General features: G+C 35.5%; 1 protein-coding gene across 10 annotated transcripts in view; it reads right to left on the minus strand.

The window, feature by feature from the left end:
- Window positions 1-13,014, minus strand: part of Helz (helicase with zinc finger) — a 170,308-nt gene that overhangs the window by 45,946 nt on the left and 111,348 nt on the right. For all 10 annotated transcript variants that reach the window (XM_063241957.1, XM_063241959.1, XM_063241956.1 and 7 more), the window contains 2 exons: window positions 12,610-12,838; window positions 2,895-3,099 (listed from right to left, as the gene is read on the minus strand). In XM_063241957.1, the coding sequence (XP_063098027.1) occupies window positions 2,895-3,099; window positions 12,610-12,838 (434 nt within the window). The remainder of the gene's footprint in view (window positions 1-2,894; window positions 3,100-12,609; window positions 12,839-13,014) is intronic.

The raw sequence follows: 13,014 nt of genomic DNA on the forward strand, positions 1-13,014 counted from the left end.
TTGGAAAACAGGAGAACATCTATAGGGAAGATAATTCTTTTAAAAGTTCAGGATAAATTTAGGAGAGGGCTGTGTTGGCTTTTATACAACTTTCACCTTGAAGGAAAGAAGCACATCACAGTCTACAGGGTGTGCTGTAACCTATATTCACTTATCAGCTGCTTACTGAGCACTTGCTATGCACAATGAGTGGTGCTAGGCAGTGGGAACCATAAAAAACATACAGGCTAAGATCTTTGTCTTCAGAAGTTTCTGATTTTGGAAAAACAAGTCAAGCCATTATGTATTCCCCAGTTAAACACCAGGCACAATGGCCCGAATCTATCTCTACAATGCACTCGTGGATATTTACATTTACATGACTCAGGTAAGTAAGAAGACTTTATTGTAGTTACACTCCTGAAGAATGTGCAAAAACATCTGATTATAACACAGATTGTATTTTAAATTTTAAACACTCAATTTAAAAAAGCTTCTGCTTGTGTTCTATTCTCACATGCCCTAAGCCACTTGCTGCCCTCTGTAGACATGTCTCCTGTTCTTTCACATCTGTTATCTTTTATAAAAGCTGGCTGCAGTTTGGATCTGGGATTCAATGGGCTGCATGTTAAAGGCTTAATTCCCAGTTTGACATCCCTGGGAGATGACAGACTCTTAGTTACTTTTTTCATTGCTGAGACAAAATACTCAACACCCACAGTTAAAGAAGGGAAGGTTTCTTCAGCTCACAGTCTGGAGAGATTTCAGTTTGTAATTTCACTCTCCAAGGCAGGGTGGCATGGCAGAGAGGCTCTGGAGAGAAGAAACCATTCACGGCAGGGAGAAGGCAGCAAAGTAGTGAAGAAGCAAAGCAGGAGGGAGCAAGCAACCCACAGGGACCCCTGTGTCTCTTATATCCTCCTCAGGCTACCCGTGCCTACGGCGTAGCACTTACACCCAGAGCGGGGCAGGCTTCGTCTTAGCATTGCGCCACACCCAGCCCAGATCCAGCCACCTCCAAAAACCCCACCTATGAGCACGTGAGGCTTCTGGGGGACACTTAGGTTCAGCCAGAAGACAGACCCTTTCAGAGTGGGGTCCAAGGCTAGGGTGTAGCCTACTTGTAAAGTACTTATCTAGTCTGTAACATAGTATGATTCCCAAAAGATAATAATGCCAATCATAATAAAAAGGCCTAGTGAGACATCTTCTGGTCACTGAGAATATGTCCTTTGGAGGAGACCTGGGACCCAGCCTCTCCCTCTTTATTTATTCTCCTTCACTCACCAGCCAGAAGGTAAGTAGTTTTGATTTGCCAAAAATATTCCCAACATGATGCACAGCTATAGGCCCAGGGCAACCAGGTCAGCTGATCACAGCCTAACACCTCTAACACTGTGAGCCAAGATAAACTTTCTTTTTCTATAAGCATTTCAAACATTTGTTATAGTAATAGAAAGCTAGCACAAAACCCTTTCTTAAAGTCATGCTTAAAAACTATGACAAACTCTAGGGACAGGGGCTATAGCAGAAAATAATACAGGCAGAAATCTCTGTCATAATCAAGCATGTATTTTTGTAGCTTTTATATACAAAGTCCACCAAAAAAAAATGTAAGCACACTTCATCTGTTTGCCATACTAATAATGTCTGGAAGCTAACAGGCATCACTTTGAGTATCTCTTATAATTACAGAGGGCAAAAATAACTTGTATTAATCTCATGATGGCTCAATAAATTTAGTATTAAAATATTTACGTAAGTTTTTCTCTTCCTGATGTACACATTTTTTGGTGGCCTATGTATAGATTTCCCTCACAATGTCTTACTGTCTCTAACCACTCAATCAACTCCTAACCATGACTTCCGTGGTGAAAATAAAGTGAATCTACTACTTCTGGCCACCATTTGTCAGTCTCCAACAACTGCCACAAAGGGACTCAGGGGCTAATTTGCTTACCTATGCCTCTTAAGCACCTGTCATAACACCCGGCACACAGAAAAAGTTCATTTATGCAGAATTTTAATCTTCTAATAATGCCAAATCACTAAAGCATTATTGTATATTCAGTACAGTCTCATTAACCTAAGAATGTACAACACTATATTAGCTCAGGAAGTAGGTCTCAATAGTTAGCTAAAAGACTTTCAAAATATTAAACCATTCATTATTGTTTACATATTAGGTATAATAAAGTTCAACAATGACATAGTCTTTTTAATTCATGTTAGTAAGTTTAATCCCATGCTGAGGACTATGAATGCACACACAAAAAAACAAGCTAATATTAAACATGCCATTCTCAGCACCTTCATTTCAAGATGCTAAGTTCAAGAAATTTTTTTCGGAACTCTAGCAAATAAGCTGGCTGCCTGCCCAAAATAGCTATTGCTCAAAAGTAGAAATAGTCTTGACCTGCCCACCTCCATACTGGACTCCTCGGTACAATAAAAATGAGTCAAAAATCAATCCATCTTTAAGAAAGTGGTCAAATTTCCTTAGGGTGCCAAATAACATTCAAAATTAATTAGTCACAGTAAGAGAATTTTCTTTATACAAGTATTATGACTTATAAGTATCATGCTATAAAGATAAGCTTTTGAAATGTATGACAATGTTTTAAACTTTGCATTTCCTCACATCTTAGCTAAAATAATCTTATCAGTAGAGAAGACTGCAAAGTTGTATTGTACAAAAGATACCAGAAGTTTTTATGTGCTTAAAACTTTTTAAGGATGATTATGACATTAAACATGGTTAAATATCACATGATATTTTCACTTATATGTCCAAATACAGATACGTTCCTTGCAGAAAATGCTAGTCAACAAATATAACCTTCAGTTCCAATACTTCAAGTCTATCTCTGCTCCACTGCTCTCCCGCTTTACCTTCTTCACAGTGTAAGCTTTACCTTAGGTGGTGATTGCTGCTGTTTGTTGCTGTTTCCGGAATGCTGCAGTCTCAGAGCCCGGGGGATAAATTCAGGAGCCAGTGGATTCAACACATATGTCTTCTTTAGTTCTAAAGCCTCTAACTGAGCCTTGATCTGTTCAAATGTGATCCCATGCAGACTATTATTTTCATGACACAGGGTGATAAATCGCTCCCAAAACTTCCTATAGAAAACATTTACAAGATTAAGATTGGGTTACAATTTCGGTGAATGAGATCACAAATCAAGATAGGTAACCTAAGGTAATTTCAAAAATCAATGCCCCACCAGGCCTCAAATTATAAAATCCAACAATTATCTATGACTCAGATATAATCTTTTGATCAACTCATAAGATTTTGCAAGATCGATAGTCAAAGTATAGTCATACCAAGTAGTATAATACATACAAAATCAGCTCACAAGTAATTTTGACTCCTCCATGCGAGTACCATACTCAGTGCCTGATTTCCAAAACTAATGAAGAATGTTTTTTAATTATCCACAAAAATTTCAAAACTCATGGTAACTCACTTTATAGAAAAATCTATTTCTAGGCACATTTATACATATACACATGTCTACACATGTTCATGTACTATGTAATCATGCTTCAGTCAATAATAGGTTAAATATGGAACTTTAGGGTTCCATAAAGTGGTATCACTTAGTGGCATCATAACTGTCTTAGTTTGTGTACACAGACTCTGTCCTGTTTAACAATGACAAAATCATCTAGCAATATACTTCTGTTTCATTAAGCAATGCATGACTATATACACATAATATAAATATAATCGATATATAATATAAATTGTGAATGACATAGGGTCAAAGTAGCTTGGTGTTGAATAAGAAAAGCCAGCTCAGAATAGAAATCTGAAAAAAGTAGGTAATCTTCATGAAAATTCTTTAAAACTTGCCAATTATTCCTATTTTTTCTTGCACAACAGATGCTTGTCACAAGCACAATTTACATAACTCTGATTTTTTTTTTTTTTTTTTTTTTGATCCCTATGTTGTTCTGGATGGCCTTGAGCTCACTTATAGCCCAGGCTGGTCTCAAATGTGCAACAACCCTCCTGCCTCAGCCTCCCGAGTGCTAGGATTATAGGCATGCACCACAACACCCAGCTCCATACTAAATTATAAGACTTAAATAAATTATAGAAAATGCATGAAAAGTTGGAATACTAATTTTAATGTTGATTATTCATTACCTAATCAAAGCAATAAATGCCAAAGAAAAAAATACATTCAAGATTTGTTGCAGCTATATACTGCCATTCTTTAAAATCTGAAAGTTGAATTTTTTCTTTATAAAATAAAAAACAAATAAAACCTGAAAATTGATCTCCAAGTAAAAATATTAAATATATTATGAAAGACAATACTTGAAAAGTTTTTAAGTTTTAGAAGATTGGTATAAATATACATATTTATGTTTAATATGAGATTGAATAATATTTTACTATGCTATAAAAGATATGTGATATAGTTTCTTCTATTCAGATGGAGATTAGGTAACCAAGATGGCTTCAAGAAACATAAATGAAAAGGTATGTATTACAAAACTGAGCATATGAATGAGAATTGGGTTATTCATATACTCATAGAACTTTGCTGAGCTTTAATTATGAACTATGTCTTTCTTAATATGCCTTCTAATTTTTAAAATGCATTTAAGAAACAGCACCAGAAAAAAAAATTTAGGTCTATATGTAAACAAAAGGATAAGTAAACATATTATAAAATGTTAAATATATGTTTCTAACCATAAGGCATAAAGCCTAACAAGATAGCTACACTAAGAAATGCACACTGAAAAGCTGTACTTTATTCTTAAGATCCCTTTGGCTCCTCAGTACTATCAATAAAACCCTCTGAAAAAAATCTAGTCTTTCTTTCCTCATAGTAACTTGAAAAAAAATACAAGGAAGAATTATATCTATAACACAGCAGTCAAATATCAAAGTCCATAACTCTCCTATCTTTTGACTAGAATAGTCACAGCATTCGCCTATATAAATACTTATTATCACAGTTTTGAATACTCTACACAGAAGTTTTTTAGTCCAACTGACAAAGTATTAGTTTCATAAGGTGGCAATTTAGGTAGTGTTGGATTCCGAGACAAAGCATGACAAGGAAAGAATGGGTTGGCTTTTACTCTTAGTTTATATCAATTCCTTATTACATATTTTTATTTCTAATTCAGGTAGCCAAATGCTAAAACTGGTTAATTTATAAGCCATCTTCTTAAAATCTATACTCTGTTCCTATACTGCTCTCACAGATCTCTCACAAACATAAATTAACCATGATAAACAGTTTCAAAAGTAGCTTGAAAGTTATATTTTAAATCTGACTTTTCTGGCCAGGTATGGTGGCGCATATCTGTAATCCAAGCACTGGAGAGGCTAAAGCAAGAGGATCACAATGAGTTCAAGGCCAGCCTAGGCTACATAAGTGAGTTCAAAGTCAGCATGAACTACAAGAGTAAAACTCTCTCTCGAACAAAGAAAAATTAAAAAGAAAATAATTCTGACTTTCTTCTCATTGTCACAGTGAACAAGAGATATTGTCCCTAATTGTGTCACACAGTAACTGTTGACTTGGGCAAATTACTTAACTTCTCTTTATAGCTCATTTACCTCATGTATGATAGGATACCAGCAATATTTCCATTATTATTGAAAAGATTGTTTCTCACTTCTAAATACATATTCAAAGAAATATAGCTTATCCTTCAAAAAGCCAAAATTTAGTTTTAAAGCCAAAATTTTTCTTGTTTTTCTCTTGGAGAAAGCTCTTTCAAATACTATTCCCACTGTCACTGAATTTCCAAAACTTTACTGAGGCATTTCTGAACACATATAATTGTAAGATCACTTAGAATTTCAACTACACTCATAATGAGGGTAAGAATTCACTGCTCTGGTTATTTTAAGTATTCACCAATTCTCAATATTCTCCCTAAAATGCTAACATATTATTATGTTAATCATTGTTTTCTAGTAATGTTGGTTAGGGAACCCAAGTATTACAATTATATTATAATTTTAGGTATTTCAAAGGTCACAACCTTTTTTTTTTTTTTTTTTTACAATTGACTACAGAGATGTTGGTCACAACCTTTTTAACCACTGAACAAAATCATACACACAAAGTCAGGTTTTGTTTATTTTTTGTCTTTTTGAGACAGGGATTCACTATGCAATTCAGGCTGGCCTTAAATTCACTTTGTAGCCCAGGCTGGCCTCAAACTCAAAATCTCCCTGCCCCACCCTCTAGAGTGCTGCGATTATAGGCCTGTGCGAACACACCGAACTTAGTTTCATTTTTATATAAACCTTGCTTCTAAGGTAACTCATAAAACACTAAAGAGCCACTTGACTAAAAATATATCCTTATGTCCCATGTGTATAGGTATATGTGTGTATACAAGCACGCATATCTCTACACAAAAATGAAATATATTTGTATTTCTCTGTGCTAGTGAAATGTGTTGATGACTTTAGTGGAAGCCAAAGGCAATGGTGGATATGCTGTCTAGGTGTCACCACCTTCTTCTGCCTCCCCCTTCAGTGCAGATCTGCAGTATACATTCATCATTTCTGGGAAATCCGGCACAACCCTGAGAAATGAGCGACGAGTTTTGAAGTTAACCTGACATCTGAGTGAACAACATTAATAGTTATGTGACCCTGAGCATTATTTAAAATCTTTAAATCACGCTCCCATCTAAGACAAAAGTAAAATGGCCTCTTGCAGGGATGCTAGGATGAGTAACGGAGGCACTGTGTGCAAAAATACAGCCAGCACTTGGTTGACAGAAAGCTGTCAATAAACAGCACTCCATGCACTAACACGTTAGCATGCCAAGTGAAGGAGGCATTTATTTTAGACTAATAGAAAAACTTTAAAAATAGAGATAACTGACTTCCAAATTGGTGTAATATATACAGTACTCATTCCTTGAAAATCTGACTGGTATCTGGGAATATTATGTTAGTTTTTTGTAAGTAAATACTGAATGAAAATGGGAGGGGAAAAGTCCCAATGAATTTGGACTATGAAGAATTCATTCCTGCATTACCACAGGATTGTATAACATAGCCTCTAGGTTTGCTTGTACGGTTTTATTTCTGTTTTTTGTCTTTTTTCTGAGAAACTCTTACTATGCTGTTTTGGCTGGCCTTAAACTCATTTTGTAGCCCAGGCGGGCATTGAACTCACAGCCATTTTTCTGGTCTCAGCCCCGAGTGCTGGGATTACAGTCATACGGCACCGTGCTCAATTTACTTGTACTATTAGATTAAGTTAATTTCTAGCAAAATTATCAAGGTTAAAGTTTAAGTGTATGCATGCTTCCGCTATCAACTCTGGGGCTAGAGCCACGATTAAACTATCCAAATAAAACTGTTAAACTGCATTCTCATTTAGCAATGGAATTTATAATACCCCCTGAACAGTATATTATTCTGCTGAAAATATTTTTCTTAGCATAATTTGCAGTTCATCGCACACTACAAGTGAGCAACCAATACACTCAGTTTGAAGTTAAAAATCAGCCCTGGACAATTCTAACAGTGCAGCCTTAAAAATACTATTCACTCTAGGGATTTCGCTCAGCAGAATGAGTCCCGCCTGGCAAGTGCTAGGTCGTGAGTTTGATCCCCAGCACCCAAAAAGAAAATACTACTCATCCATTTGCTCTGAGAAAGTAACAATTTACATCAAAGAGGGGTGAAAAAATGCTGATCTCATGCCAATCACAGTATGGTCTGATTCTAGAAAGGGTAACAGAATCTTCAAACATATTTAAGTTGAATTTACCAACTTGGGAATTACTTATAAGGGGAGTCCAAAAGTAATGTGGCTCTACCTCACTCAAAGGCCTATCACTGCCCCAACAGTGCCTATATAGTGTTAATACACATCATCCTTTTGTATAGAAGTGTTTTCATATAATAAATTCTAAACAAACTATATGTGCTTTCTCATACCTCAAGTAATAAATATAAAAACAAAAGGAAAATGCCATAGCAACATTCTAACTAAATATTCATTCAATATAAAGCAACTGAAGTTAGACTGTTGGGTTGAGAGTTGACTTGGTGAAATCCTTAAGGTATTTAGTTCTAGTTATTTGTATCTTGGAATCAAAATATTCTTTTTCCCAATACTGCTCATTAATGGTTACAAAACAAGGTCAATTTACTTTTCAAACCTTAAAGACAAGCCACATTACAGACAAACTACTTAGAGTCATGAGACTTCTGAAAAGAGGGCAGAGTAGTAAGCAGCAGAGAAAAGAGGTTCTCTGAGAGTCACAATCCAGGTGCTGGAATATAGCATTGTGGGTCAACATAAGTAAATGCACAAAGGTAATACACCATATTAACAGAGCTAAGGACAAAAAAATCACACGATCATCTCAACAGATGCAGAAAAAACTTCTGACCAAGTCCAGCACTCATTCATGAAAAAAATCCTACAATATATTGGAATAGATGGTCTTTATCTCAAGCTCATAAAAGCCAACTGAGCAGGCGGTCGTGAGTTCGATCCCCGGTACCAGTAAAATGAAAAAAAAAAAAAAAAGCCAACATCAAACTAAATGGACAAAAACTCAAAAAGCTTTCTCTCTAAAATCAGGAACAAGACAAGGATGTCCACTGTCCCCACTCTTATTCAGCATAGTACTGGAAACCTTACCTGGAGCAATCAGACAAGAGACAGAAATAAAAGGAATAAGGATAGGAAACAAAGAAGCTAAACTATCGTTATTTGTAGATGACATGATACTCCACTTAGATGACCCCAAAACCTCCACCAAGAGACTATTAGAGTTAATAAGCAGATTCAGTAACATAGCTGGTCACAAGTCAACACTCCGAAAATCAATAGCCTTCTTGTACATGAATAACAAAATCACTGAGAGAGAAAGCAGGGAAACAATGCCTTTTACAATTCCATCCAAAAAAAGAAATACCTAGGAATCAATCTAACAACGGATGTGAAAGATCTGTACCTTGAAAACTATAATACTCTGAAAAAGGAGACTAAAGAGGATACTAGAAAATAGAGAGGTACCCCTTGCTCTTGAGTAGGAAAAACCAACGTAGTGAAAGTGACCATACTTCCAAAACTGTTATACAGATTTAATGCAATCCCAATCAAAATTTCAATAGCATATCTCACAGAATTAGAAAAACAATCCTAAAATTCATCTGGAACCTCAAGAGACCTGGAATAGCAAAGGCAATCCTAGGCAACAGAAACAGGACATGGGAGCATCACAAGCCCTGACTTGAAATTACACTATAAAGCTACTGTGATTAAAAAAAAAAAAATAGTGTGATACTGGCCGAAAAATAGCCCCGAAGACCAATGGAACAGATTAGAAGATGCAGATGCAACTGCAGACACACTAAGCCACCTTATCTTTGACAAAGGTGCCAAACGCATTCACTAGAGGAGGATAACCTCTTGAATAAATGGTGCTGGAAAACCGGCTGCACACATCCTGAAGATTAAAACGGGACCCATATCCTTCAACATGCACTAAGCTAAAATCAGAATGGATCAAAGATCTTAACATTAAAACAGAAACACTAAATCTGCGGGAAGATAGAGTAGGTAAAACTCTTGAAGACACTGGTGTAAGCAAAGACTTTATGAACAAAACCCGGATTGCGCAGGAACTAACAAAAAATCAACAACTGGTATCTCACCCTACTGAAAAGCTTTTGCACAGCAAGACAAATCACCAACAGAGTGAATAGACAACACACAACCTGGGAGAAAATGTCCGCCAGCTGTACCTCAGACAAAGGATTACTATCGAGAATATATACAGAACTCGAAAAAAATTAATCTTCTCAGATTTAAAGACCCAATCTAGAGGCTGGGGATTTAGCTCAGCGGCATAAGTACCTGCCTTGCAAGCAGGGGGTCGTGACTTCGATCCTCGGTACCGATAAAAATGAAAAAGACATAATAAAAAAAAAAAAAGACCCAATCTAAAAATAGGCACCTGAGATGAATACATACTTCTCAGATGAAGAAATACGAACAGCAAATAAATACGTGAAAAAATGTTCAACATCACTGGTTATTCAAGAGATGCAAATTGAAACACATTGAGAGTGCAGCTCACTCTGGAAAGAATGGCTAGCGTCAAGAACCAATTACAAATGCTGGAGGGACTGTGGGGAAAAAGGAACCCTTCTTCACTGCTGGTGAGAATGCAGACTGGTGCAACCACTGTGGAAATCAGTGTGGCGATTCTTTAAAAAGCTAGGACTAGAGGTCCGATTCAACTCAGCTATTCCTCTTCTGGGTATCTTCCCAAAAGAACTGAGAACATCATACCACACCAATATATTATGCACCCATGTTTATAGCAGCACAATTTGTAACAGCCAGATCTTGGAAACAACTGAAATGCTTATCAACTGAGGAATGGATAAAAAAGACATAGTATTTTTATACAATGAAGTACTATTCAGCCCTACGGAAGAATAAATGGGATACTCCTATAGGTAAATGGATGCAACTTGAAATAATACTCATTAGTGAAATAAATAAGATACACATTTGTAAACATTGTATTGTCTCAGTGTGAGAAACTAAAATAAACAACATATGTGTGTATATCAATATATGTGTATAAAAAAAGTTTAGTTAAAAAAAAATAAAGTCATGACTCCTAAGAACTTAGGTTTTAAAAAAAGTTTACATTCCCAAATGTAAACATAAATTAAAGCTTTCCTTGATTTTTTTGTTAATGCTTCCTCTTATGGAAGACATTAACTTCTTTTGGAGTCTAATATATGCAGCTTATTCTTTTTTTTTTTATTTAAAGAGAAAAGAAAGGAAATAAAAAAACAAAGCAATAAAAGGGTATAAGTAATACAGAATTTCAAGAAAAAAATATACAGTAAGAAATCACTAGTTAAACAGTTATCCAAATTAGAAAATTAAAGCATATAAAGTAGACATTCATACAGTGAGATTGCAGACAGTTCCGGTCAATTATCCAACTTAAAGTTCAGTAATATGGTTTCCCATCCTACACCCTCAAACATACATGCAGTTATATCCCTTAGACCACCTTCCTTTCCTCTCTTTTTCACAGTAACAATTACACTTTTTGGGTTTTTTTTACTCCCACAGTTCTTACTACTTTTTTTGAAGAGAATAAAACCAAACGTGACTAAACAAAACAGAGTTGGTTAAAACAGAAGGATGGGCATAGTACATGATGCAAAAATAGAATACCAGGTGATCAAAAATGGTTACCATTGTTCCTCTTGCTATTTTTAAAAACAGTTTATGCAGCTTATTCTTAATGGTTTGAACCACTCTTTTCCCATAGCATTTTTTTCTTCGCTAGAACACAAAGACAGACAATAAAATGCTGGCATATCTGTACTGCAACAGAAATTATTATTTTTAGACAGCCATGGGCTAGCAGTTTTGTCTATACTTTAATTCTAACACATCAAAAGAACCAGTTACTCAAGGCACATTTGGGAGTGTAAATCTTCTACTAGTGTGAATTTACTGTGACAGGTACTACCACACTTATAAAATATTAAGTAATCCCAAGGTATGCCTTTTTCATAAATGAATATTACACATTTCTACTCAACTTTTAAATAATGTTAACATGGTTTTTCAATATTTAAAAATTCAAATCTTCATTACTGGCCTCGTAACTGTTAAAATTCCTGCTAAAGAATATAAGTCATGTGTACAGAGACACTTTTTAGTTGACACTAATCATATTTTGTTATATAGTCTAACTAAAGACTAATGGCTACTAACAATGCTATCCAAAGACAAGCAATGATAACTTCTAACTCCTTGTTTTTAAGATCCTCTGAATTAACTAAATAAAAAAATTGTTCACATTAAGGGGCCTTTTGAAAAATGACCACAGAAAAAATTCACCAAAAATTGCAACTGAAGTATAGTGAAGGGAGGCTAAGGAGGCAGCACACATGCCAAATTTAGTATCCACCAACGATCCCCATACATATACAGACACATACACACAGGCACACACACAACCACCTCAGGATTCTTGTACTTGCTGTTATCTCTTTCCAGAGCACTTTTATCCCAGGTACGTCTACAATTCACAGACTAACTTCCAAAGTCAGCTTCTCAGTGTTCTTTGAACATAACACTTACAGTCACAAACCACCCAGTCTACACATCACTTGTAACTGTCCTAAGTCAGTGATGATGAATCTATGAAGGTTCTAAAAGTTTCACCATCACTGCCTAAGTACGATTCTATTTCTTTTCCATTAAACTTACCAAGTAAAATACTACACAATATTCTTAGTTTGTTGTCAGTCTCTCTCTGCTACCCAATCGAATGTAAATGCCAAAAAGTTAGAGATATCTGTGTATTTTTTTCACTGCTGTATCTTCGGTGGCTAGAAAAGTCCTTAGGACATAGAATGTACTCGTACTGATATCTGTTGAATGATGAATGAATACACAATTATCTGTATCATTAATAGATCCAAAGTAATAGGCTTTTGTGTTACTGGATTTCAGATAACAATGATGCTGATTTAAATAGCCAAAAGGTCATACAAATAAATTACATACAGAAATACAAATTACTTCACATTTCTCCTTTAATGTTTCAGTCAGAGACTATAATTACCTGCATCTTCCAATGGAGCACAGGGCAATGGGATCTCCCACTACGGCGACCAGGGACTGTGCTCTTGTGATGGCAGTATTAAGAAGCTTGTAGTTAGATAAAAAACCATAATCTAAGTCTTCCGTAGAATCTTCCAGAAGTTGCTCTTTCTTTTTAATTGGTGTCTGTTTATGTTTACAGGTATGTCTTGTACGTACTGTGCTAAGAAACAAGACTCTGAATTGTTTTCCTATTAAAAAAAATTTGAAAACGAGACTTGAAATAGTCAATCTGAACTACTAATATATGTGTAGCATTTTTACAAAATACAATTGTTAAAGAATAGATAATGGCAAGGATAGAGAGAAATGGAAACCTCTGTACACTGATGGTGCAAGTGCAAAATGGTGGAGTTGCCCTGGGAAA

This window comes from Cavia porcellus, unplaced genomic scaffold (assembly GCF_034190915.1).
Source record: "Cavia porcellus strain 051 isolate PalLab524CR breed Dunkin Hartley unplaced genomic scaffold, mCavPor4.1 scaffold_32, whole genome shotgun sequence".
In the NCBI taxonomy this organism is placed as follows: Eukaryota; Metazoa; Chordata; class Mammalia; order Rodentia; family Caviidae; genus Cavia; species Cavia porcellus.